General features: G+C 44.2%; 1 protein-coding gene across 2 annotated transcripts; it reads left to right on the top strand.

Moving 5' to 3' along the window:
• The first annotated feature begins 15 nt into the window (after positions 1–15).
• On the top strand, positions 16–27992 carry RMND1 (required for meiotic nuclear division 1 homolog). Of its 2 annotated transcripts, none has more exons than XM_084890194.1 (12): positions 16–196; positions 4771–5273; positions 11207–11315; positions 13202–13277; positions 16514–16553; positions 18563–18663; positions 20763–20869; positions 21809–21873; positions 23056–23132; positions 25428–25548; positions 27082–27198; positions 27774–27992. In XM_084890194.1, the coding sequence occupies exons 2-12, from the start codon at positions 4785–4787 to the stop codon at positions 27804–27806; spliced, it is 1335 nt and encodes a 444-aa protein (XP_084746320.1). In that variant the 5' UTR covers positions 16–196; positions 4771–4784; the 3' UTR covers positions 27807–27992. The 2 variants fall into 2 exon arrangements, with proteins under 2 accessions (XP_084746320.1, XP_084746321.1); XM_084890195.1 differs by having other exon boundaries at positions 85–419.

Here is a 27992-nt window from a genome sequence, read left to right as displayed (position 1 = left end):
GAAAAGGTCGCGGCGCGGTCACGTGGCAGGGCGGTCACGTGGTCCCGGAGGCTCGCGCTCCGCCGGGCCGGAGTTCTGTGCGCCTGCGCAGCGCCGGGAGAGGCCCGGGGCACAGGCGTGGGCTGGCTCTGGGGAAGGCGAAGCCGCCGCCGCCACGCTCTCTTCTCTGCAGCCGGCGCTCTGGGCCGGCGGAGAGGTTAGTGCACCGCCCGCCCTGGGCCTCGGTTCACGCGGCCCTACGCGGTGGCCCCCGCCCGCCTGCCTGGCACCTCCGGCGTCACGGGTCTCAGCGGGGCCGCTGTGGTACTCTGCCCATATAACGGTGATCTTTGGTCCACTTAGCTGGGAGTAAAAAGCACTCAGCCCACACACACTCACGGAACGCTCTTGGGAGCCAGGGCAAAGCGGTACCTGCAAAGGTAAAGATGTCTTTGAGATTAAGGCATTGGAAGGTATGCTCCCAGAGATTAAGGTCACTTAGCCATTGAATCGTATAGCCCAGCGACTACTGTTTGCTTAGTAAATGAGCCCAGGAACCGAGGAGCTGCTTTGAATGGGATACAGAAAGTAGGAGTTGAAAAAGAAAAAGAAAGTAGGAGTTGAGTAACGGGTGCTGGGCACGATGGCCAAGGGGACCGCGTGAACCAAAGACAAATCTCTCCACAGACGTTCAAAGGGGAGACAAATCTATCCCTTCCTCTTCTATTTTCCTTCTGGCGTTGTCTCTGTTATATATATATATATATATATATATATATATATATATATATATATATATATATACACACATATGGCTGATTTTCTAAGTTTTTTGTCTGTTACCCCAATGCGATGTAAAGTTCAAAAGATAGGAATTTGCTAGCCGTTTTCCTGTATTTTCAGCAAGCAGGACAGTGTCTACCACATGATAGGAACTCAGTTCACACGTGTTGTGTGAATTAATAAACTGAAAATATAAGGTATACAAGGGATATTGAATGCAATGGAGAACTCTAAGGGTGAAGAAGATAGAGACTGGGTGCTGACTGCATTTTAAATGAAGTGGTTGGGGAAGACTTCGCTGAGTAGGGGTCATTTGAGCCAAGGTCTGAAGAAGGTGAGGGAATGAGGCTTGCAGAGGGACCTAGGAGAAGAGCATAAGAAACAGTAAATGCCAAGATCCAGAGGCCAGAGTGATGAGCAAAATGAGCCAGGGAAAGAGCTGTAGGAGGTGTTAGCTACAGAGCCAGAGGATACAGGGCCACACAAGCTATTTTAAAATTTTTGGCTTTTATTTCAAGTGAAATATGAAGCCATTGTCAAATTTTCTACAAAGAATGTGCCAGTAAAGAGGGGAAAATAAATGGCATGGAAGAAAGAGGGGAGAAGAGCTTAATCATTCCTTCTGTAGAACCCGCACTCTAACCACTGAGGGACACCAGCCAGGGCTTTGAGTGCTGCTTGTATGTGCTCTGGCTGGAGATAGAACCTGGTATGATTATTTGTAAATTACTGTATTGTTTTCCATATGAATAATTGTAAACCAACTTTTGCCCCACCCTAACCCTAAACACCCCCCCCCACCCCCGTCCTCTCCTCTCTCCGTCCCAGCTAAAGGGAGGTGGTGCAGTGCTGTGGGTACAAGCGTTGTTTTGGGAACCGGGAAAGCCTCAGCTTTAATTACATCTCTGCAACTCGCTAACTGACCAGTTAGTCTCTCTAAGCCTCAGTTTCCTGACCTTTAAATGCCTTATTGTCAGGGGAATCAGAGCATTCGGTAGGTAGATAGTTCTCAGTGAGTGATGTCTTTCTCCATTTCTCTTCTACGTCATTACCAACGATACGTTTCTTTCTTTTTCTTTTTTCAGAGAAGAGGGGAGATGGAGAGAGAGAGAGAAATATCAATGATGAGAGGGAATCATGGATCGGCTGCCTCCTGCACGCCACCCCACTGGGGATCGAGCCCACAACCCGGGCATGTGCCCTTGACCAGAATCAAACCCGGGACCCTTCAGTCCGCAGGCCGACGCTCTATCCACTGAGCCAAACCAGCGAGGCCTAAAGATACATTTCTTAAACATCCTTCGGCCCTGTGAGTGTCACATTGGAAAGCTCTAGCTTCCCCCCACCCACAGAGTCGCTCTGGGATTGCTTATGATCTGGCCACTGGCCCCTTTCCGGTGCTGACCTCTGAGGCCGTTGACCCCTGCCTCCTCTGAAGCTGCCCTTGTTTGTCAGGCAAACAGAACTGTGTGCCTCTCGGGCGCTGGATTGGCTGATCCCTCTGCCCTTTTGAGACCCAGTTCAGATGTCACCTCTGACTTGGTGCCGCCCACGCCTCACCCCAGATGCTCCCTTCCCAGGCCCAACAGCACTGTGTGCTTTAGTGCTCACACATTAATGTGTGTTTCCCCGCCAGACTGTGCATCCTGCGATCACTGACTCCCACTCGTAGCTCCACACCTAACGTGTGATTTTGTAACATTTTTTAAAGATATATTTTATTGATTTTTTACGGAGAGGAAGGGAGAGGGATAGAGAGTTAGAAACATCGATCAGCTGCCTCCTGCACACCCCCTACTGGGGATGTGCCCACAACCAAGGTACATGCCCTTGGTCAGAATTGAACCTGGGACCTTTCAGTCCGCAGGCCGACGCTCTATCCACTGAGCCAAACCGGTTAGGGCTGTAACATAAATTATTGGGTCGGCAGCTAAGTAATTGCGGGTTTCACACACATATGGCTTCAGTTGAATTTTTAGTTTGCAGACGTAGTACAAATGTAAAACACATTTTGTTATTTGATAGTTGGCTATTCAGCTGTTAATCAGTAAAAAAAGTTTTTTGATCTGTTTTGTGGTTTTCGTTTGGCGTTCGTTGAAAAATGGAAAATCAAAAGGAACATTTTCGTCATATTTTGCTTTTTTATTTCCGCAAAGGGAAAACGCATCGCAAGCTCATAAAAAGTTATGTGCTGTTTATGGTGACGAAGCCTTAAAAGAACGGCAGTGTCAAAATTGGTTTGCCAAATTTCGTTCTGGTGATTTTTCACTCAAAGATGAAAGACGCTCTGGTCGTCCAGTTGAAGTTGATGACGCCCTAATCAAAGCAATAATCAATTCGGACTGTCACAGTACAACACGTGAGATTGCAGAGAAGCTTCATGTATCACATACATGCATTGAAAATCACTTAACACAACTTAGCTATGTTCAAAAACTTGATACATGGGTTCCTCACGAACTGAAAGAATCACAGTTAACGCAACGCATTAGCAGCTGCAATTTGCTAAAGAAACGTAATGAAAATGATCCATTTTTAAAACGACTGATAACTGGCGATGAAAAATGGGTTGTTTACAACAATATGAAGCGGAAAAGATCGTGGAGCAGGCCAGGTGAACCAACTCAAACAACATCAAAAGCTGATATTCATCAAAAGAAGGTTTTGTTATCAGTTTGGTGGGATTACAAAGGAATTGTCTACTTTGAACTCTTACCACCCAACCGAACGATCAATTCTGATGTCTACATTGAACAACTAACGAAATTAAACAATGCAGTTGAAGAAAAGCGGCCCGAATTGACAAATCAAAAAGGTGTTGTATTCCATCATGACAATGCAAGGCCACACACATCTTTGGTCACTCGGCAAAAATTAATGGAGCTTGGTTGGGATGTTTTGCCACATCCACCATATAGTCCTGACCTTGCACCATCTGATTACTTTTTGTTTCGATCTTTACAAAACTCCTTGAATGGTAAAAATTTCAATAATGATGATGATGTCAAATCGTACCTGATTCAGTTTTTTGCTAATAAAAACCAGAAGTTTTTTGAACGTGGGATTATGATGCTGCCTGAAAGATGGCAAAAGGTCATTGATCAAAATGGGCAATACATTACAGAATAAAGTTATTTAGTTCCATGAAAAAATTGTCTTTGATTTTCTTTAAAAAATCCGCAATTACTTACTTGCCGACCCAATAATTGTCTACTACAGGCTTACTTTGAAAGAACAAGTATTCTATAAATAATAGGGGAAATTACTTATGTAGTCTGTTTTCTTATGTGAAAAGAAAGTGTGTCTATGTGTCTGTGTCTGTCTGTCTGTCTGACATCCCGTATCCTCACTGCCATTCTCACTCCCAACCTGAAAAGCACCTTCCCCTTCGAGTAGCAGCTTAGATCTCCCTAGGAGCCGGTCGTGCCTCTCCCTGCACAGTGGGTGGGGCCAGCTGCTGTGTGATTCTCGGGGCACTGGAGTAGGCCTCGGGCCTTCCACTGAGTTCAGTGAACAGGTGCAAACCTGTCCCCCCCAGAGACTGTCAGCACCGCGATGGCGGGACCCTGTCCTTTCACGGAAGCATGCCTGCCCCCAGCTCACTGTAGAGGCTGCATACATTTTGTTTTCTTTTTTGCTTTGTTTTTGTTTTGGCTGCATACACTTTGAATAAAGGAATTGATAAGGACAGGTTTTAAATAATAGATACGCCAATGAAGAAAATGGAGAGTTCTCGCAGTTCTGTTTCTTTTTTAAGGTCCTCGTCCTGTTAGCTTTGTAATCTCGTAATCTTCCAGAATAAAGGCCAAAGGTTGATTAAAGGGAAAGTAGCAGAAATACTTGTATCTATTTTGTAACTTTTTTTTTTTTTGCTAGACTAAGATGTGTCTTTTTGCAAATATTTTTACAGAAATTTGCCTGTTACCTAGGAAAATACTGTGTATTTTTTTTTGAAACTTTAAAATACAACAACAGCAACGCTTGAACTTTGAATTCTTTTCCTTCCAGCTTGGGATGTGGTCATGTCAGCCAGACTGCTCCATGCCCTGGCCGGATCTCACTGCGTTTTATCAAAAGCATGTCAGCGCCGCAGCCTGGCTCAGCGAGCGGGAAACCCGCTCAAGGAGCTCGAGAGCACCCTGGCGAGGGGTCCCGCCGGGGGTTTGCTCTTCGCCGACCCCGCAGCCGCCGGTCTGAAGGAGGCCCGGGTCCTGGAGACGAGCCAGAGCGCACCCAACGCCAGCGTGTCCTCTGCCTTCGGCCCCGCCCGCAGCCCTGAAGGACAGGCGCGCCTCCCCGCCAGGAAGGCTCCGGGCACTCACCGGCTGACTCACAAGCCAAACCCATTAGGTCCCAAGTGGTTTATAAAAGTAATCGAGAGGCATTGCTCGTCCACGTCCACAGAAACGCTTGTTCCTAAACAAGACTTCCCGCAGATCAAGAGGCCACTGAAGCCTTCGAGGACGCGGCAGCCGTCCAGGACCAACCTCCCCGTTCTGGCCGTGAACGAGGTAAAGGCGAGGTGGGGCCTGCGGGGAGGAGTGATCGCGCCCTCTGAGCTGGCGTGGACCGCACACAGCTCAGCAGCTTTGTCCTCAAGATCTCTGAAGCCAAAGAGTAAAACTTCCTGTATTCAAAGGGAATCAAAATCTTCATGTTAAGAATGAGTGAAACATATAAAGACAAACTGGGTGATTAAATGAACAAATACATAAGGGTTAGTTATTGGCCTAAGGAAACTTTGAAAAAGAAGAAGAGTATTAAATGCAGTCTAGGAATGGTCCCGTAAAAACAAACAAACAAAAAAACACTTATTTTTAAAAAATCAAGCTGAAGGAATTGTTTATTAAATTAAAAATAGTGTTTTAGTAACTGTGCAGACAGGTAGGCATTCATGAGTCCATGGGACTGCATGGTTGGGGTGGTGAAATGAGGTGGCAAGGTCAAGTCCAAAGGCAGGGGGAAGGTTTCTGCTTTTTTATTCTTTGAAGGTTGAAGGGGTATTTTTGTTCTCTGTTACAGGGTATATGGGAATTTATTAGCTATAATCACATTTCCCCTCCAAATGAGAAATATTTAGGGTCAGAATCAAGCCCTTTGTTAACCTTCCTATCTTCTAATAATTCTAATCTAATAACCTAGAACTGTGCCTTGTACTTAATAAGTGTTTATTAAGTTGGAAAGGATGGAAAGGGGCAAAGAGATTTTTTTTTTTTTTATGTCTGTATTCCTCATCATTAAAAACTAGGAATGTGGCCGGAACTAGTTTGGCTCAGTGGATAGAGCACCGGCCTGTGGACTGAAAGGTTCCGGGTTCGATTCCAGTCAAGGGCATGTACCTTGGTTGCGGGCACATCCCCAATAGGGGATGTGGATGTTCAAGAGGCAGCTGATCGATGATTCTCTCTCATCGATGTTTCTAACTCTCTATCCCTCTCTCTTCCTCTCGGTATAAAATCAATTTAAAAAAAATGGGAATGTGGCCGAAACTAGTTTGGCTCTATGGATAGAGCATCGGCCTGCACACTGAAAGGTCCCAGGTTCGATTCCGGTCAAGGGCATGTACCTTGGTTGCGGGCACATCCCCAGTGGGGGGTGTGCAGGTGGCAGCTGATCAATGTTTCTGACTCTATCTCTCTCCCTTCCTCTCTGTAAAAAATCAATAAAATATATATATTTTTAATTAAGAATGTGGCCCTGGTCAGGTGGCTCAGTTGATTGCAGGTTTGATCTCTGGTCAGGTGTACAGGAGGAAATAACCAATCAATATTTCTCTCTCCCTCTCTTCCTTTCCCTCTAAAAAAGAATAAAAAACATATCTCGAGTGAGGTTTTTTTATTTTTAAAGGAATGTAGAATATTTAAAACTTGATCAGTCCTGCAGTATCTATCAGAAAACAGGTTAGAATGTCTGTCTGAACATCTCAATTCTGAGTGGACCCTAAGCATGTTTAATTTTGTTGTGGGTTTTTTTGTGGGTTTTGTTTTGTTTTGTTTTTTACAATATATTTTTATTGATTTTAGAGAGGAAGAGAGAGAGAGAAACATCAATGATGAGAGAGAATCATTGATCGGTTGTCTCCTACATTCCCCCAACTGGGAATCAAGCCCACAACCAGGGTATGTGCCCTAGTCCAGAATCGAACCTGGGGTCCGTCAGTCCGCAGGCTGATGCTCTATCCACTGAGCCAAACCAGCTAGGGCTTGTGCTTTTTTACTGGGCTGATGGCTTCCTTTGAGAAGATCTACAGACCCTCATTACTAATCTTCAGATTATGAAGTTAGGCATCGACCAATGATTTTTTATTTTGGATTTTGGTTTTATTTATGTTCTTGTACAGCCTCTCTGAACCCAGGATATAAAGGATGGAAGAGCTACGTGTGAACTTCTCTTACCATTTCTTCTTCCTGGCTCCTGATGTTTTTATTATATTACTTTGTGATAGTCCAAGAAATCCAGTATCTAAGTGTCTGAGATGAAATTAAGCACAAAAACCTGAATTCATGGCAGATACAAAGCTATATTTGTACCAGAAAGCGGGCGGGATTTGTCTCGTTCCCCGGGCTCCTGAGCGCGCCCACTCCCTCTGCCAAACAGCACGCATTTGCAGTTGACGGAATGAGGTTCATCACCTCCTCTATGGGAATCAGCTCCCCCTGGTCTCGTTGGCAGAGATCATGACGTACTGAGCTATCAGCCTCCATCCGCTGCTCATCACTTACCATGGCGACCACAGTGCTGCTGGCATGGCCTGTCTTTAGGAGCAGAACGCAGAGTGTCAGGACCCCGGCCCTGAGCTGCATGGAGCCCACATGCGCACCAAGTGCTGGAATGCCCAGGCGTGGCTTCAGACCACCACTGCGATGAACTGTAAACTTAACTAGTGGGCTGTTACTTTTTTTTACTTCTGTTGAAGAAATGATCAGTGAGATCACTTTTTTTTTTTTTTTTTTAATTCTTTTTCTTTTAAAGAGAGAGGAAGGGGGAGAGAGAGAGAGAAACATCTACCAGTTGCCTCCCACATTCACACCAACCAGGGATCAAACCTGCAACCTGGGTATGCTCTCTGACCTGGAATCAAGCCCACAACCTTTTGATATATAGATTGTTGTGTGTGTGTTTTGGGGTGGGTTTTTTGGGGTGGTTTTTTTTTTAATGAAATAGAATATGTAAAGTATAAGAATGCATTACAAGTGTAAAGCGTAAAAAATATTGTTTGGGGAAACTTTGTGACAGCTACTGGTGTGTGCATACTGTGTATATGAAAGGACTTCTCACCACAGGCTGCGATGGGAAAGTTAGAAAGCTAAAGCATTGTAACAGTAACGTAAAATGTATCTGCAGGTTCACCTGCAATCTGTACAGGAAGACACGCATTTCCCCCCCTTACGGCAGGGAAGCAGCATGGCTGTCATGTGCTAACGTTCTTCAGGCACCGAATGTGAACAAACTAAACTTTCCTTTTTAAGACGAGTGTCTCATCGGAGCGTGTGACGCTAAAACAAGACTCCTGTGCAGCTTCCATGCCCCCTGTGCTGGAGCGTGTCTCCTGTGGCCAGGGGGAAAGCCGGAAACTGAAAGTGCTGTGGTTTTCTTGGCTTTGGGGTGTTTTGTTTCTAACATTTTAAAACAGGAAGGCCTAAATTTAGGTCTTAAATCCAAGAACTATTTTTGGTTGGTTTGGCACATTTATTGAAGAGCAGGTTGTTGACCCCGTTTTACAACTTGAAAGTTGTACTCTGTATGTGTATGTACAAAATGCTTACTAAATAATGATTCGTTGTAAAAATTAAGTAAAAGACATAAGAAAATGAAAGCTTCGCGCAAAGTAATATCACTTTTAATTAATAGGGGGAAATGCAAAAACAGGACACTTCATAGTTCTCTTTCCTTTTACCAAATAGATTTACATACAGTCTTGCAATTTAAGAGCAAAGGGGAAAAAATATATCGACCAAGCCAAACTGAAAAACTTTATGACCCACTTATTAATAGAAGAAGCCATAACTTAAACAGATTCAGGTTAAGGGGGATACAGAAAGTAGTGTGGCAAGCCACACACGCCATGTGATACTGGCTAGAATTTTTAGCAAAACTAAATGGGACACAGTGAGAGAAGGAAATGTGACAATCTTTAAGAAATCTGCAAAGAAAATCCTCGGATCGGCTAAGTGAAAAACAGGCTGTGTTTTAAAATGTATTTATAATCTGACTATCTGGAGCTCAGAATAAATTTTCTCCTGGAAATGGTGATTAAATGCTTTGCCTTGCCCCATTTTTGAGAGTGAAAAGGAGTGAGCATTTTCAGCACAGATGGGCCGGGCCAGTACCAAATGGGGGCGACGTAGACGAGACAGCAGGGAGTGGGAGACCGTGTGGGCTGGGGACCCGCCCCTCCTAAACCCTAGTTGATTATTGCCAGGTCTTCCGCTTGATCAAAAGATGGTGGAAATCTGGATTTTGTGTAAAATTGTAATGTATTGTTGATGGGAGAAAGGAAGGAATTAATATACTCCTTTTCTTGAACTTCATACTGGGACTGGAACAGAAAAGAAAAGACTTTAGGAGCGGAGATGAGTGAGTCCAGGAATAACTTTTGATTTAGTGAGCCTCCTCTTTTGATCAGTGATACGGCACCATATATCTCAGAGGAATAGAATCCCTCACGTTCTGATCAGTAGATGTTAAAACAGAAAATAATGAATATGTGAATGTCCAGATGTAATTTACTTGATAAACTTTTTTTTAATTTTTTTACTTTTTATATTTTTTTTTCTTTATTTTATTTATTCTTGATAAACTTTTTAACCTCCCATAAACTTTGATGGTTTAATAACTATAAGAAATGTTGAACATTTGTGCCAGTCAGAGTTCTAAGTAGTGGACATTGATCATCTTGTTTAAACTTCACAACAACCCTAAAAAATAGGCATTATTATTAATCTAATGTTTAAAAATGAATCAAATTCTGTGCCTGAACTCTTAGCACCTGTGCCAATAGCTTTTGACTTCATTGACCTTGTCCCAAAGTGAGAAATGTATTTTATATTATACTAGAGGCCCGGTGCATGAAATTCGTGCATGGCGGGGGTCCCTCAGCCTGGCTTGCACCTGCCCTCTCACAGTCCAGGAGCCCTCGGGGGATGTCTGACTGCCAGCTTGGGCCTGGAGAGCTGACCTATGCTGGCAGTTGTACATCTGTAGGACTTCGGCGAACTGGGCTTCTGGCTCAGCAGTGCTCCCATTGTGGTGGGAGCGCATGGACCACCAGGGGGCAGCTCCTGCGTTGAGCCTCTGCCCCCTGGTGATCAGTGTATGTCATAGACCTGTCATTCTGCTGTTTGGTCAATTTGCATATTAGCCTTTTATTATATAGGAAATACATAGTGACCCTGTATACATACGTAGACATATCTAAGTGACAGAAAACTTCACAAAATAAAATATCTCCTTACTATGAATAATGTACCCTAATATTTTCTATTTTATTCTGTTTAGTTTTGTTTTTAAGCTGGTTTGGACCACTTAGCTGATAACAGGACTCACTAATGGGTTGTGACAGACAGTTTGAGAAAAACACTGCACTGGGCCGTCTTTTCATGTGTGTGCTGTACAGACACGAATCATGAATGTTCACATGTACACACGGCCGAGACTCGGTGCAGGAATCAAACCTGGGTGCATTCTCAGATCTATGAAACCGTGCTTAATATCAACCAGAGTAGAAGATCTGTAATTCCTTTGTAGATTTCAAATAATCTTGACTTGTACAGGCTAGTGGCAAGTTATTGAATGACCTTAAATAATAATGTGACTGTGAATAAGAGTGATGGAAACTCCGGGTTGGAGAAACTTTTTGAATAGCATGTCATCCAATAAGTAAATAAATAACATGTCACTCGGGCACCCACGTGATGCCTCCTTAGTCCTCTGTATCTTCGCTCACTCTGCCCCTGATACACTCACTCCCAGTAGGGGAGCGGCTTCTCTCTCAGGGTAGCCGTCCTGCTGTTTTGGCTAGCACTGAGGTCGGCAAACTGCGGCTCAAGAGCCACATGCGGCTCTTTGGCCCCTTGAGTGTGGCTCTTCCACAAAATACCACTGCCTGGGCGAGTCTATTGTGAAGAAGTGGCGTTAGAAGAAGTTTAAGTTTAAAAAATGTGGCTCTACAAAGAAATTTCAATCTTTGTACTGTTGATATTTGGCTCTGTGGACTAATGAGTTTGCCGACCACTGGGCTAGCAGGAGCACGTTCTTTCATACACTCAGCAGCAGCCTGTCTGCCTGCAGCCCCTCCTCCTGCTCTTTAATACATCCCTTGTGTGAGTCTTTGAGAAGTTTGGAAAACACCGGCTTTGCAAGGCGGAGCCGGTAAGGTGACAGCAGCCATTGCGGACCCTTGGGCCTCCCGGTAACCCCTGTCCTGCTGATCTCCCCACAACAGGACCTGATGCACTGCACGGCCTTCGCCACCGCCGACGAGTATCACCTTGGAGCCCTCTCCCAAGATCTGGCCTCTCAAGGATACATTGAAGTCACAAGCTTGCCTAGAGGTACATCTTGAACCCGGGGCCAAGTATGTTAAAATGCATTAGCAAATACTCTTCCTCTGATACTGTCTTAAGTCTGCGTTTGCTTAAGTTTCCTTTTCTGTTTAAAGGATTGCATCATAAATGTGGTGGCTGAACCCCTTCATAAAAACAACATACAAAGAAATTAAAATGTAGTTTATGAGAGCTTAGTTCTCAGATTGAAACCAATAAGACCTACTAAGCTGCATAGCATCACCCGTACGTTGGATGATGAAGGTCTTGGCCGTTCATTGCTTTCGCATTACAGTGTTCCTTTAGTATCACTGCAGAGCCAGGAAATTGATAGAAATGTTGACCATTACATCCTTTAAAGAAAAATTGACCAATATCATCCAAGACTTTGAAACTAAGAAAATGCGCCAAAAGGTGAACACAATATTAAAATAACCTTAACCGAGGAAATTAGAAGATCAGGAAGGATTCTTGAGAAATAGCCTGCCCTATATTAAAAAAAAAATAAGTAACTTGGAACACTTTGCTGAAAATTCATGAATTTACCTCAAAGTAGCAGAACGTGTAGGTTGAAAACCCCCTGCTCCAGAGAAAATTCTGGGAGTCGTTGACCCCACATGAAATAGTCCAAATAGCATTATGCTTTCTCAGCCTTAATGATCTGAACCGGTTGTTTGGTCCATTAGATGGCGAAAACAGGCATAAGTGACTTAGGAAGACGGAGCTCTGCCCAGGGCCCCAAACAGAAAGTCGCCCTTGGCAGCCGGGCGGGTGGTCGGGGCACGGCTCCCCGGGGATCCTGCCCGTCCTCCCTGCGAGGCTCCACTGCCTTTCGTGCTGCTCCGGCTGCACGGGTGACCGTGGCCCTCTGCGGGATTTAGGGAAGTTAGAGGTCACCCAAAAAAGCTGCTTTAGGACTTGATCCCTATCTCAATTCCCTCGCTTCTAGCAGGAAGTCTGAAACTTTGAGGATCCTAATTTAAGGTTAAGATACTATTATATATAACTTTTTACATATTAATATTAATATATGTATTGATATATTAATATGTTTTCAACTTATAGAATATTTATATACTTGTTACAACTTTTTATGAATATTTGTATATTGATATTTAATAATATTTAAAAGGTCAAAATATTTCAACATTACAGGTGACTGGTGGTAGTTCTCATAATTAACTTTGAAATGGTCAGTAGCTTTGTTTCTGTTTTGTTTTTTTTACCCACAATTTACATAGTATCATTTAAAATTCAGAAAGATTGAGAATTATATTATTAATATATAAAATTATAAACAAAGTGGTATTTAAAGATGAGAGTATATAGATGGTTCTTCACCTATATACTACTTTAAATTAATTTTGTAGAGCTTTAGTTGTATTGAAACTAACTAAGACTTTAATAATAATTAACTGGACTGGTGATTACTGAATCAAAATGGGTATGAATGAGCGGGTTTAAATAGCACCAACAGTTTCACAGGCTGTTGAATGTTTGTGAAAGTATTTCCTATGGCTTTTTCATGTTCATTGAACATTTTCAGGAAACCTTAGTTAACAGGGGTCTTCAAACTACGGCCCACGGGCCACATGCAGCCCCCAGGGGAGTCTGATCCTGCCCGCCAGGTTTTTTGGGCAGTGAGCGCAGCCGAGGTGTTACAGTAGGGATTAGTAGTTCATATAGTCCGGCCCTCCAGCTCTCTGAGGGACCGTGATCTGGCCCCCACTTTAAAAAGTTTGAGGACCCCTGCGTAGAAAGATGATCGGTGTGTTCTTAGAGTGCTTAATGGAGTAAGAAGATGATCACGCGTTCTTGATTAAACGTTTATGGTGCCTTTTAAACTTTGTGCCACCTCGTGACATAGCTTTTCAGCCAGTTATTTTAAACCACAGATGCAGCCAATATCTTGGTGATGGGTGTGCAAAACTCTGCAAAAGAAGGCGATCCTGGAACAATATTCTTCTTCAGGTAAGACCAGGAAGAACCCACTGGGAGGGGGACCGTGGGCGGGAAATGTGGTCTTACAGGTGCAGGTGCCTCCTCTCTCAGGAGCGAGTTTGTGATTTAAATGTGTCCTTTGATTCTTATTATATCCAGGAGGGTTTGTCCATTTTAGGCAACTTTCGGTAAACCCTCCTGTAAAATAATTTTTTAAAATATATTTTATTGATTTTTTTACAGAGAGGAAGGGAGAGAGGGATAGAGAGCTAGAAACATCGATGAGAGAGAAACATCGACCAGCCGCCTCTTGCACACCCCCTACTGGGGATGTGCCCGTAACTAATGTACATGCCCTTGACCGGAATCGAACCTGGGACCTTTCAGTCCACAGACCGACGCTCTATCCACTGAGCCAGACTGGTTTCGGCTGTAAAATAATTTTTAACAGCAGCAAATAATCTTCCCCTGGCTTGTCTCTTTAAGTCTGGATTTGCATTTACTAAGTCCAGGTAAAGCACCCACTTTCCATTCATCCTCAGGGCGCCTTGCTTCTCTGACTCAGGCTGCCTGCCCTGCTGCCTTTTCTTCCTTTTCTCCTTCTCCCTCTGCAGCTCTTTCACTGATGCTCTGGCCCGCTTTACCTGTCCGGGCACTTTGACTGCGACCTGGCTCACACTCACTCCTTTACTGAAAGGTGGTTTGAATGTCACATACTGCCCAGTGGCTGAGGGGGAGGGGAGCAATAGTAGAAACCACTTGGAATAATTCCATGCTACCCTCCCAGCATGGGAGAAAGGTCTGTTAGTCCCATATTCAGCCAAGGAAACGGGGGTCAGGGGAGTTAAGAGAATTGTCCACGAGCAGGGGACTCACAAGGGGCAGGACAGAAACACGGAGCATCCGGAAGAACCCAGACTTTGGTCTTCATCCTTGTAGTTCAAGGGCAGGGAACCCTTTTTCTGGCCCCGGGTCATTTGGACATTTATGACTTCATTCTTGGGTCATACACAATAACAACTTACAAATTAGCCTCCTGTATTTGTTCAAACAATTAACGCACCCCTAATGCCTGGGCGGGGCCAGACCAAGTGATTTTGTGGGCCTTCTTCGGCCTGCAGGCCGGATGTCCTCCCCTCACGCTCTACTCCCCCCCCCTCTGCCCCCATGTGGTTGTTGATAACTGGAAGCCCTATCAGTGCCTCTGTCGATGACTCATCTTCCTTTTGATGTTACTTTGAAGATAATTCAGAGTGCAACATGCAATCCCAGTAGAATAGTGGGAGGAATTTGAATGCTGAGGCCAGTGCCGACCGTTATAAACATAATGGAAGCCACAAACACAAGCCTCACCGGTAGCAGTACATTTTCTAACAGCCACATTTTTATAGTAAAAATAAATAAATAAAAGCCGAAACCAGTTTGGCTCAATGGATAGAGCGTCGGCTTGGGGACTGACAGGTCCCGGGTTCGATTCCAGTCAAGGGCATGTACCTTGGTTGCGGGCATATCCCCAGTAGGAGGTGTGCAAGAGGCAGCTGATCGATGACTCTCTCTCATCGATGTTTCTGACTCTCTATCTTTCTCCCTTCCTCTCTGTACAAAATCAATAAAATATATTTTTAAAAAAAAGAATTTTGAATAACACTAACAAAACCATATATTGCCTGAAATTAAATTTAATAGTGTATTTTATTTAACTCAACATACCTCAAATATTACCATTTCAACATGTAATCAATCAATTAATTAATGAAATTTTGCATTCTTTTTTCCCCCTAAGAGTACGGCAGGATAATTTTAAATTTTTTCTACTACAGCTTACATTCAGTATTATTGTGTGTGGGTTCCAGGAGTGTGACAGTTCACATTCTTCTCTTCGCACCGAGCCTTTGAAAGCCGGTGTGTCTCACGTGCAGCATCTCGGTGTGGACCAGGCCTACTTCGGGTGCTCAGCAGCCACAGCCCAGCTCCAGGCGGAGGGTGCACCGTGCCCGGACCTCTCGTGTGCCTGACAGTGCCCCTTGGATGCCTGCTCTCAGGCCATGGCTTTAAAGGCCTCTCAAACCCGTGTCCTGAGACTGTGCTGGCCTACCACAACCACTTCCTCCCTGGTCTCCTCACCCCACCAGTCTGTGTCTGTCACAGGCAGGAACATTTGTCAATAGGTCTTCTGGTCACTACCCTCTGCTGCTTAAAGTTCGGTGGAATTTGACTCAGCTTATCAGAACACCAAGTTCCTCCCTGCCCGCACCCACCGCCAAGCAAACTGCTAGCTCTTTATTCTGAGGGGGTGCCCTGTCCCTCCCACCGTCTTCCTGAGCCCAGGGTGTGCCCTCTGCTGGCTGCCCCCTCCTTTCTCTCCTTTGGCTAGCTTGCTGGTCCTTTGGGAACTGTGTCTGCCCGGGTATATGCTGCTCCATTCAGTCAGAGCACTGGTCACGCGCTATTGTGATGGGCAGTCTAGGATCAGTCTCTCCAGATGGGGCATTCCGTGAGGATAGGAACTAGGCCATCCTCATCTTTGTAGCCCAGATGCTTGGTGAATCACTTAAGAAATGTCTGAAGGCTGCCAGGGGGCCAGGATATTTTTACCTTCCTTTCATCCCCACCTTTCCTTCCTCCGGGCAATAACCCAGAGCCGTAACTCCCTCTTTTATGTGCTGCTCAAACAGCTCGACACGCAGACTTCAGAAATCAAAACAAGTGGGTTTATAGCTTTCAGGCCTTACATTCTATCAAAGCCAGAATCGGATTCCGAGGCTCCTGCAGCTTATTGTAGTTCTGCCGTGCGCACTGTGAGGACGAGGCCTCACCCCCAGGTGTCTGTGCTTTCATTCGTCTCGGTCTCTCTATCCCACAGCTATGAAAAGCATGGCCCTCTGTTCTGTTCCTACAGCAGAATCTGTAGGAGCGCTAAAGCGAGTCTCAAAAATGTCCTTATTCTGATCTTTGTACATCAAAATGGAAGCAAGTATACAACAGTCTAGATACGTCGTTCCATAGTATTATAATAAGAGTTACTTATTCTGCAAACCAAGAGAGAAATCATGAATTGTTGAGAGGTCCGGTTTTCTCAAGAGTTCAAAGAGTAGCTTTTGTTTTGGCATATCCGTCTAGGAACCATAATGTCAAATCAGTAATAAATCACATATTTTTAAATTGCATTCTGGATACATCCTAGAAGTCACTCAGGCATGGCTTTACGTATGGTCCTAAAGGATGTATTCTACCTTTAACTTCGTCCTTTTATTCTTTTAAATTAGGGAAGGAGCTGCTGTGTTCTGGAACGTAAAAGACAAAACTGTGAGTATAAATAAGGTGTAAAAGTATAAAAATACAGTTTTCTGAGAATAAATAGTTAATGCTCAACAATCTGAGCCACTGGGGGATAAATTAACAGGCAATCCACAACTCGTTTGCTCTGCATTATGTCATTTTTATCCTAGCAGTTTCGTCTTCCAAAATATATCCTATTTTGGCTTATAAACTTCCTGCAACCTCTGAGCATACACTAGTTTTTGGAGAATCAGAACAATCCCAGGTACACTGCAGTCAGAAGGAAGCATACGCCATACATGGTAACCTACAAAGTGAATATGTACACACAGTACACGGGGAGCTGGTCCTCCGAGTCTCATTTTTAGATCAGTTTTCTAGGACTTTGTCACTCACAGGAAACAATTTCTCCAGTGCCCAATCAGGAGGTGTTTGATACAGCTCTTTTGGAGGCAGTTTGAGCATACACACCAAAGCTTTATACTTAGCTCGGCGGTTTCCATGTAGAAAGTTATCCAAAGGAAACGGTTGCAGTTATGCATGGTGGCTGATGCATGAGGTTCATCAACACATCGTTTTCAGTAGCAAAATGGAGAAATAACCAAAATACATGGTAGTAGAAAGTTTGTTAAATACCACCAATTTTTCGAGTTTACTACTGTAGTAAATGTAGAATATACTACAGCTCTTTGAAATCATGTGGGAAAAATATTCCTAGGAAATGGTGGAAAATGTGTGTATGATACAGTTAAAAGAGCAGGTTACAAACTATAACTAATAACAGAGTTGGTTAGAAAAATATACCTCAGATATTTCCAGTTTTACTAAGAGTAAACACACACACACACACACACACACACACACAAGTGTGTGTGGAGGTAAGTGGGGGCATTTTCTGAAGGAAAGGGAAATATAAGTGACCAACAAAAAAAAGAAGATACAGATTGGCTATTTGAAGTAGCAAAGATGTAAAAGCTGATAATACCAGGGTTTTTAAATATTTAAATTAAATATTCATAAATGTTTGCATTCTAAAATTGGAAAACTATTTGGGAGAGCGGCTTTGCAAAATTTATCCAAAATTGTAAGTGTGCATGTCTTTGACCTAGCAATTTCTAAAGAAATATTCCCACAAGGCCATGAAGATACACACATTCGTCCTAGTGGAGAGAGGGCTCCCCCTGTAGGTGCACATTTAGGATGGTTACCCAGATGCACTTTCTGCATGAAAGCGTTCCTAAGTGCACTATGATCCCATCCTACATAATAAAAGTGTAATGTGCTAAGTGTCCGACTGACCAACCAACCATTGGGTTGACCACTCAACCAGTCGCTGTGACACACACTGACCACCAGGGGCAGATGCTCTGACCAGTAGGTTAGCTTGCTGCTGAGGTCTGACCAATCGAGACTGGGAGAGAGGGTCAGACATGCCCTCCCGCACTCCCTCCCCAGCCGGCCGGCGCCATTGCCCCGATCAGGACTAGGGGGAATGGCCCTGACTGGCCCGATCCCTGGCCAGACGGAGGGACCCCGCCTGCGCACAAATTTGTGCCCCTAGTTTCCTTTTAAAAAGCTAAGTAAATATACTACACACACACACACACACACACACACACACACACACACACACACGGCAGGGTAGGGGGAGGGGTGTGGCAGGCTGGGCACGGAGCTGAACAATTCTCAGGGGGATTAGTTTAGGAGAGCAGGGCGAGATTGTCACTTTCCAGACCTCTGTGCTGTTTACATTTTTTAGTCTGTTACTTAACATTTTTTTTAAGTTAAATTTAAAGCATACAAACCGTAATTTTGCTGGTGGTTTTCTTTGGGTTGTGGGGTAATGATCATTTTCATTTTCTCCTCTGTGCTCTTTTGTGTTTTCCAAACATAAAGACGAATGCCTAGGTCTTCCCGGTGAGGTGACTGGCACAGTGCATTGCCTTTTCCTTACCAGCTGAACAGCAGGAGGCACGCCACTCTGCCGCGGAGGGCTCATCTCAGCCCCCCCTCTCTCCCTCCCCCTCTCCTTCCAGATGAAGCACGTGATGCAGGTGCTGGAGAGGCACGAGGTGCAGCCCTACGAGACGGCGCTGGTGCACTGGGAGAACGAGGAGCTCAACTACACGAAGACAGAGTGAGGGCCCCGCAGCTCCCGGGGCACGGGGACACCCGGGGAACGCGGCGGGATAGACGATAGACGGATCCGTAGACTAGTGTTCAGGAGACAGGTGTTGGTACCCATCCAAAGCCTAAAAATGCAGGCTGGGCAAAGGCAGGCTCACAGTTGTTGGTAAAGAAAATAATGCGATCATTAATAAGTAATATAAGAACAAACTCTGTTTTGTGTACTCACAGCAAATAAACCTACTTGTGCCCACCCCTGCGTAATAAATACCATTCGTTTACCTTCTTGGGCTGCTCACAAATGAAAACAAGCAGAGAGCCTAACCCCAAAATGGTGAGCAGCCTAAATCGATGAAACAGTGTGCCTTCATCAGAACGAGCCCCTCACATTATCCTAGTGGTTTCTCCCGAGTCCATTTCTCCCTGTTGGTATGTTTTTGGCACTCATGGGAATGCAATGAGAAGACCCCTTGTAGGAATGGGTGGGGCCTGGCAGACTGTCCGGGGAGATGTCTGGGCTGGCACGCAGGGGTGGGGTAACGAAGAGAGATGTCAGGGGGAAAGAGAGGCAGTAGGAATAGGCTGGAAGGTCTTTTTCCTCTTGGGGCCACTTGTCTGGTGGAATGGGGGGAATGGTCATATAAGAAAGGAAGAGATGCCAGCAGAGCTTCGGGGCATCAGGAAGAGACACTGAGAGCCTGGGAGGGTACAGTGAGGGGTGATCACCAGGAAAGACAGACTGCTTGCCCGTGCCCACACGTTTCATGGAATCCTGGCAGAGACCCTGCCATTGCGGGTCGCCGGCTTCCCGTGGTGCCCAGGGCACCTGACCAGCGTGAGGACCTGGGCCCAGGGTAGCGGGGATTGAACCCAAGTGCGATGTGAACCTAAGAGGCGCTGCACAACGAGGAGCTGGTGGAACTGAGCGATCAGTAAGCGCTTGGCCTTGTGGCTCTAGTTCCCGTGAACCCCTTTGTGCTCCAGATCAAACCGCTGCTCCTGGGTCCGCTCCCCCACCCACATGCACACACACACACACACGCACACACACTCTGGCCTCATCCTCACTGCCTGTTCGCCTAAGGAGGGGCAGGTCCCTAACTCTCTGGGCCCAGCGTCAGTGACTTGGTTTCATTCGGTGAGACCACCTCCCCGCCCAGCAGCCCGGCAGCTGGAGGCGTGGTGAGCCCTGCCTGTGGCTCCTGGCTCTGCCGCCTCCCTCAGCTCTGCGGCGAGGCCTGGGCTCCTTCACGCAGCATCCGGGCAGCTCCGGCTTCCTCCCGGCCTTTTGTCTGCCTGCCTCCACCTGAGGCTGTCGAGCAGATTCTGCATGTCCACCCGTGTCCATCTCGTCCTGTCTCACATCCTGTGGGAAGATTCACCCTGTACTTCTCCCACTCGCTCCTGATGTTTATATTTCTACCGTCCCTCCATTTGCCATCTCCCCGGTCCCTTCCAGAGGTCTCTACTTGGGCAACTTAGTTTTGTGTTTGTTTGCTTAAGCCTCACCTGAGGATATGTTTTCAATTATTTCTTTAGCGAGAAAGAGGGAGGCATCCATCCTTTGCCTTCCGTACGCGCCCACTGGGATGGGACCCGCAGCCTGTGCTCTCCGGGCTGGCACTGCAGCCACTGAGCCAGCCCTTCGTCCTCACCGCTGCCTCTTCCTCCCACCCACGCCGCATCGGTGTGATTACAAATGCACTGTCTGTGCTTTCCATTCAACGTTTTTTCCGTTAACCGTTTACTGTGATTATTTTTCCTTTCCACTACATATCTTCCCCAAGACATGCTTTCTAACTTTTTCTGTGGGATACTGTAAACGGACCATTCTCCTGTTGAACATTTCATTTCTTCTTGTTTTTTTTACTGTTAAACATTGGGCCACGGTGTTTTTGGTACACACATGCCTCTTCACATCTTTTATTTTCTTAGAATGAACTTCGAGACGTGGAATTACTTGAATCAAAGTGTATGAGAATATTTATAAGACACTTGATACAAATGACCAAAATGACCTCTAGAAAGATTTAAACTAAGGTGACTTTTCCAAAAGAAAAACATTAAGTGCTCGTTAAGACTGACAAGGTACACGTCCCCTTCCCACAGGGGGCAGTCGAGACTGCATCGAGGAGAAATCCGGCTGAACTCCGAGCTGGATGTGGATGACGCCATCCTGGAGAAATTCGCCTTCTCCAACGCGCTCTGCCTCTCAGGTAGGTGAACGCTCCTTACCCGGGAGGGGACTGCATAGCTTTCGTTTCAAGGGAAGCTGAAGTATTTAATAACGATTTGGACATGTTTTTATCGAATGCCCAGCAGAGCTTCAGCATTCCTTCTTTCCTGCGAGAGAGAAAAAGCAGAACAGAAATACCTGTGCCGAAGCCCCTCGTTGCTTAGTAATTGTGTGGATAAAGCTTACCCCCTCCAAAAACGTTTTAGATTGCTGTTACCGCCTGTTTCTCCCCTCCTGCCTGTGTGGTGATCGGTGTTAGCTTGTCTCTGGTGCGGCTGGGAAGCTCCGCCCTGTGCGACAGGCACGGGCCTCTGGAGAGAAACACACTGATTTTTCACAGAAATGGGAGGGTCTCCGTTCTTCCGAAAGGTCCAGGCACCTGGTGAAGCTGCAGAAGCCCCTGAACAGCCTGTTTGCCCTCAGTCTGCACTGTGGCCTGTCCACACCACCCTGGGGGCTCAGGCCCTTCTGCGCTGTACCCACAGCCCCAGGGAATTGGGGGGGGAGGTGGGGGCGGGGAGCCTGTCTCTGCCCACCTCCACAGCTGCCCTTTGTCCCGGGATGTAGCTCTTTCTGGTTTTCAGGCTTCAATATTAGAAAACCAGGAATTCTATTCCAGGTAGCTTTGGACTGCCAGCAGGGCTTGGAAAGCAACTTCATTTCCTCTGTCTTTTGCCACTTTAGTGCCGTCCCTTAGGATGACAAACTTCTTAAATTTCACTTCCAAGTTGGCAGCAGATTTGCATCTTAGAGCAGCGTTCGCCAACCTTGGGGACCTCATGGACCCCCATGGTCCGTGGGCTCCCGGTGGCGTCTGCTGTCGTAGAGTATTGCTGACACGCGGGAAAGGTGCCGTGCCCTTCTGCATTTCGTGTAAATGTGAAGGTGATAAGTGATCCGTTGTGAACTTTTTCCCCAGTGAAGCTGGCTATTTGGGAATCATCATTGGATCAATTTGTGGAATCTATTCAATCAATTCCAGAGGTAATTATACCAACTTTATGCTTCCTTTCAAGGATTGGTTTTTATTTGGGAGAAAATGCACATTTTCCACTATAACCATATATTTTGGAGTACAATAAAATAATAATAAACATTAGGAAAGCTATACTTTAAAGGAAAAAATCCCACTTACATATAAAATGATGAATAAGAAATTTCATACTTTTTTTAATTTTTTTTTTTTCTTCTTATTGATTTCAGAGAGAGAAAGGGAAACAGAGATAGAAACATCAATGAGAATCACTGATTTGCTGCCTCCCGCATGCCTCACTCTGGGGATCAAGCCTGCAACGCGGGCATGTGCCCTGAACAGGAATCAAACCATGACCTCCTGGTTCATGGGTTGACACTCAACCACTAAGCCATACCAGCCAGGCTGTTTTTACCTTTCAGGTGTAAAATTCTAATTACTTTCCTCTGATGGTGCATTATTCTTAATGTACCTGCATTAAAGAAAAGTGAAGTGTTTCTAAGGAAGGAGGTCATGACCACTTTGCTTAATTAAAAAAGGTATTATGCTGAATTGTTTTTCACAATAGAGGCATGAAAAATGCATATAAAGTTATATCAAAACTTGAAAATACATTAAAAATCAAGCTTGCTCTAATCTTTTTACCGTGGAAGAATAAATCTAATTATACTTGGGATAAGAGGCCCTGAATTGTGTGTTAATCCTCACATGAGGATATTTTCCCATTGCTTTTCAGAAAGTGGAAGGGAAAGAGGGGGAAAGTGAAACATTGATGTGAGAGACACATATTGACTGGTTGCCCTCACCACACACATGCACCCCAACTATGCCGGGGGCAAGGGGGGGAATCCTGAAACCCAGGTATGTGCCCTTGATCAGGAATCGAACCTTTGACCTTTCAGTGCTTGAGCTTATGCTCTAACCACCGAGCAGCACCAGCCAGGGCAAAGGTCTTGAATTTTTAATAAAAGATTAGAAACGTATAATGTAGTAAATGCAGGTAAGAAAGGAAATGAAAAGGGGAATATAAAATTTCTACCTAACAAGATTAAGTATTTTTTATTAGATTGGGTAACAGTTATCCAAGAGATGTCATTTACATTGGATAATGCTTCAGAATTTGCTTTATGGTCCCTCTTACTGATGCAGATATATGTGTACACATGTATGTTTTCTTTTTCCCTCCCAAATAGGCTTTAAAAGCTGGGAGGAAAGTGAAACTATCTCATGAAGAAGTTATGCAGAAAATCGGTGAACTCTTTGCCCTCAGGTAAAATGTTCCCAGTAAATATTTCATATGTTTAATGATCTCAAGAAGACATTCCTGTAGTTCCTCAGTCAAGAGTCAACATTTGCACCTTTAGGGGATTTGGAGCTGTTTTCATTCCGTTCTTTATAAGCCTGCAGAATCCTTACCCCTGAGAAGCAGTGAGCTGTACTAGGGCCAAACTGAAGAAAGTCTGCATGTGCAAAAGAGATCATAGTTAATCTGCATTAAACCTACCTGAGAGAGCACAGGTGATGTTCTTCGAAGATAGACACCTTCTAGCATTTGGATAATGGGAATTCTCAGTGAAAATATGTCGCTGCATCATAATGCTAAATGGATCTAAATGTACCACATTTCATTGATGTAGGCGACATAAGATGCTCCAGTAGAAAGAGGGTGCTGTCACTTAAAACTATGATATGGTGCTTCTAAAAAATAAATGTATGTATATTTTTATTGATTTCATAGAGGAAGGAAGGAGGGATAGAAACATCAGTTTAGAGAGAGCATCTTTGATTGGATGCCTCTGCACGCCCCACACTGGGGATTGAGCCTGCAACCCCGGCATGTCGCCTGATCAGGAATCGTCAAGTGACCTCCTGGTTCATAGCTTGATGCTCAGCCACTGAGCCCGGCCGGCTGGGCTGTGATAGAGTGCTCTTTTATTCCAGAGCTTTGATCTTGCACTTGCTGAAATAGCTCTTTCCGTTTTATTTGGGTGTAAATTCTATCACATTCTCTCTTGGGCACACATAACAAGGAAAGCATAAGGGAAATAAATTAAGGCATTGACATTTTAAGTCACAGCTTTTAAAGATGCCTCCCATTTTCAGAGATGTTAAATGTTCCACTTTATTGTTGCTGTCCTTTTGTGGAAAGGAAATGATTCTCCAGAGTAGTTTTCAATAGGCCGGCTGCCTTGTTCAGTGTTTCATCCCCTCTGGTGTATGGGATGAGACTAGAGTTCATCGACCTGAGATTGTTTTCCACGTTCTCGTTAGATACTCGGCGTGGAGAGTGGTGGTCCTGTTTCACCACCTATGTGTTTCTCCTAGCTCAGGGGCCCTAGCTCAGGGTTCTCTAAGGGGTGGGGTAGAGAGAGCCCCTCCTCTCGTCTTGGGAACGCAAGCAGAATTTGATACAGCCAATTGTTGTATCAAAACTCGGAAGTTGCCTAAGCCGGTTTGGCTCAGTGCAGACTGAAAGGTCCCAGGTTCGATTCCGGTCAAGGGCATGTACATTGGTTGCGGGCACATCCCCAGTAGGGGGTGTGCAAGAGGCAGCTGGTCTATGTTTCTCTCTCATCGACGTTTCTAGCTCTCTATCTCTCTCCCTTCTTCTCTGTAAAAAATCAATAAAATATATTAAAAACAAAAACAAAACTCGGAAGTTAGGACTAAATATGCTTAAGTTTGTGAACAGTTTCTGTAGAATCCTGCTGTTCTTATCCGAAGTTCTCTTCTCTTTACAGTAAAAGTGCTCATATGTTATTAAAAGGAATGTAAATCTTTGCATAAAAACATGCACAAATTATATATGATATGATTGCCTTTGTATAGACCAACAAAAATAAATACCCCTATTCATCTTGATATGTGTACATACACATATATGTGCACACATGCATGTGTGTTTGCACAGAAAAAGGTCTGGAAGGACACAGCAATGTTTGCAGGGCCTGAAGGATTTGAGTTGTACGTTGCGTGAAGAGGCCTTATCACTTTTTTCTGAATCCCTCTCTAGGTTTTTCATTTTTTATAGTGAGCTATTTATATGTTACTTCTACAACTTAGGTTTCATTTAAAAGCAAGCTTAAACCTCTTATGTAAAAATAGAAATTAGGAACGAGAGAATGTCTCAGAAATTAGGACTGTCACACACACACATACACTGGAAGGCTCCAGGGGAACTAACACTGATTACCTATGGGGGTACGGGACAGGAGAGAGGAAAGATGGGAATAAGAGGAGGAGTAAGAGTGGTCAACCTTCACCTTTTTCTTTACTTTGGAGCCATGTTAATTCCTATCCACACACAAAAAAATGTTGGGGTATACTGTAAAACTTTTTAGTAAAAAAAAAAAAGTAGAAACAAAACAGTTTCATTTTGTATTCAAATTACTTCATAAATAATAATATTGAATTAGTTTGCAATTTTAAAAATTCTTTTAAATGTTTTCTCAGATATATTACAAAGATCAACAATTGTCAATAAAGCACCAAGTATAAAAAATAATAGAAACCATGATTCTGAATTCAAGATAGAAAATAAAGTTTTGATTTTCCTTTTTTTAAGACACCGTATAAACTTGAGTTCAGACTTCTTGATCACTCCGGATTTCTACTGGGACAGGGAAAACCTGGAAGAACTTTACGACAAAACTTGTCAGTTCCTAAGCATTAATCGTAGAGTTAAGGTATGTATTTGCACTTTTCACAGTGGACACAGTGTTGCTTATAATTTGCCTGACTATGTGAAGACAAACTTTAAATTTAAGACACTGCACTTAATTGCTTTTGGAAAAATATTTGACTTCTGTTCAGATCTCTAGATTTCCCACTTCCCCTTTTTTGTCTGAAATTTTCAACTCTTTGGGCAAAAGCATATTCTGATATTTGCTCTGCAGACTAGATAAGAGTGGTGAGAGTTTGGAGGCCTAGAGACCTATAAGGACGTTCTCAAGTTTCAAACAATTCCATGGGGTCTGGAACTGTAATAGTGACTGAGAATAGAGATGCAGTCTGAGAAGGATCCTCTAAGCCAGTGGTCGGCAAACTGCGTCCCGCGAGCCACATGTGGCTCTTTGGCCCCTTGAGTGTGGCTCTTTCACAAAATACCACAGTGCGATTGAAACTTTGCCGAAGTCGGTTTTCGGCTCTCAAAAGAAATTTCATTCGTTGTACTGTTGATATTTGGCTCTGTTGACTAATGAGTTTGCTGACCACTGCTCTAAGCAAATCAAGTACTTGATCATAGAAGGCCAGGGAGAGTAAAGAGTAAGGATGGCTGATGTCTGTGAGCGCTGGGGGGGGGGGGGGGGGGTGCTCTGTCGCCTCTGCCTCCGTCCCTGCCCACTGCGTCTTTGTCTGAAAGGAAGGACATCTGGTCTAATTAGCATATTACGCTCTTATTATAGATACAACGCATAACACATTTCAGTCAAACCCCAAACATGCATCTGTAACTTGTCTCAAGTTTCCACTGACCAAACCTGCATCCTCAGCACACCCCATAAGTAATCAAGGGGAATCAAACTATTTCTTTTTTAATGTTTCCAGACTTAACAATTTTCAAAACAAAATGAGCTACAGAGAGATTTAGTAGGGATAAATTGCCAGTGGTCACATTCAAGTCTCAAATTCAAAGATTCTGTTCTATGAACTCCCTCAACCAACCTAAGGCAGGCAACAGCGGGCAGAACCTCTGCAGTTCAGCGCCAAAAGCAGTGCCACCTAGTGGTGAGTGAGCAGCAGGTCATCTGTTTGTGGGATTTGACAGTGAATTGTAGTATAATATAAGGTAGGTTAATCATTGTTATCTTAAGGCCGTGCTGAATGAACCGTTTCAGGTTTGCCTTTCATAACTGCTAAAATCCACAAGCAGCTACCAAAAAACTAGGACTCAGAAACTAATATATATTTAGATCTTCCATCCAAACCTGACCAATAAGAGCTGCAGTATGCAAAGTACTTCTTGCAGTTCAATCTGTGCAGACAAAATGTCTCTAGATGGATGCACGAGTGAGGGAATATTGGCAGGTTGCCTTCGGGGAGAGAACTGAGGAGCGAGAATTGAAAGGATGCTTTTTCACTGGATACCTATTTCGAACCTTAACAATTTTGAAGCATGTAACCGTGTTACTTATTTGCTGAATTAAATGTGTTGAAGTACATGATACTTTGTATTTGTATGTCCATGTTTTTTATTTTATACTATTTTTCTAATGCAGGTCATGAATGAAAAACTTCAGCACTGCATGGAGCTGACAGATCTAATGCGGAATCACCTGACAGAGAAGAGGGCGCTCCGCCTGGAGTGGATGATCGTCATCCTCATCACCATAGAGGTAAGGCACCTTTTCATGAAAATGAAGTTGGCATAGAAAATGCTAGGGAGCCCTAACCGGTCTGGCTCAGTGGATAGAGCACTGGCCTGCAGACTGAGGGGTCCCAGGTTCAATTCCAGTCAAGGGCATGTACCTTGATTGCAAGCACATCTCCAGTAGGTGTGCAGGAGGTAGCTGATCGATGTTTCTCTCATCAATGTTTCTAACTCTCTATCCCTCTCCCTTCCTCTCTGTAAAAAAGCAATAAAACATTTTTTTTTTTAAAGAAGAAAAAAACTGCTAGGAAGACTTTGTTGCAGTCACTAAGTCTATTTGGAAGTGAGGTTTAACTTCCAAGTGGCTGTGGTAATATTTTGTAAATGCATTCTATTTTTTTAAAAAAAGTTCTACATTTTAAAATATACAATGTAAAGCCTACAGCAAGTGCCTGAGCCGCAGAGCTGCAGCTGCCACATGGGGAAGACACGTATTTACGCTTTCTTCAGCATTCTTCATTAATCACAAACTTAGAAGAGTCATTTTAGCTGTACCAGTGATTTGCCATGAAATTAATAACTTTTTTTTTTCACCCTAAGGTAATGTTCGAGTTGGGACGAGTATTTTTATAATCAAGTGATGACTAAAGAAAAGTGTTTTGCAAGACATATTCAGCTCTACAATCAAAAATAAATCTTCACGGTTGGGGAAGGGGGAGAGAAGTCTCTTATTTAGTAGGTATTTAATTTTTTTTAAATAAGTTATAATCTTCCATTCTACATGTATTGCTGCTTGAATAAAAATTATGAAGAATCTAA

Source organism: Pipistrellus hanaki (genome assembly GCF_964339955.1).
Source record: "Pipistrellus hanaki genome assembly, chromosome: 7".
Classification (NCBI taxonomy): domain Eukaryota; kingdom Metazoa; phylum Chordata; class Mammalia; order Chiroptera; family Vespertilionidae; genus Pipistrellus; species Pipistrellus hanaki.
This window is presented reverse-complemented; position numbering and strand designations above follow the sequence as displayed.

What these genes read in the sequence shown, in the direction of transcription:
- RMND1 (XM_084890194.1), top strand. Translation starts at nt 4,785, where the DNA reads ATGTCAGCCAGACTGCTCCATGCCCTGGCCGGATCTCACTGCGTTTTA. An exon ending in CCGTTCTGGCCGTGAACGAG is followed by an intron (nt 5,274 to 11,206) that starts GTAAAGGCGAGG and finishes TCCCCACAACAG; the next exon opens with GACCTGATGCACTGCACGGC. An exon ending in GGAACAATATTCTTCTTCAG is followed by an intron (nt 13,278 to 16,513) that starts GTAAGACCAGGA and finishes CTTTTAAATTAG; the next exon opens with GGAAGGAGCTGCTGTGTTCT.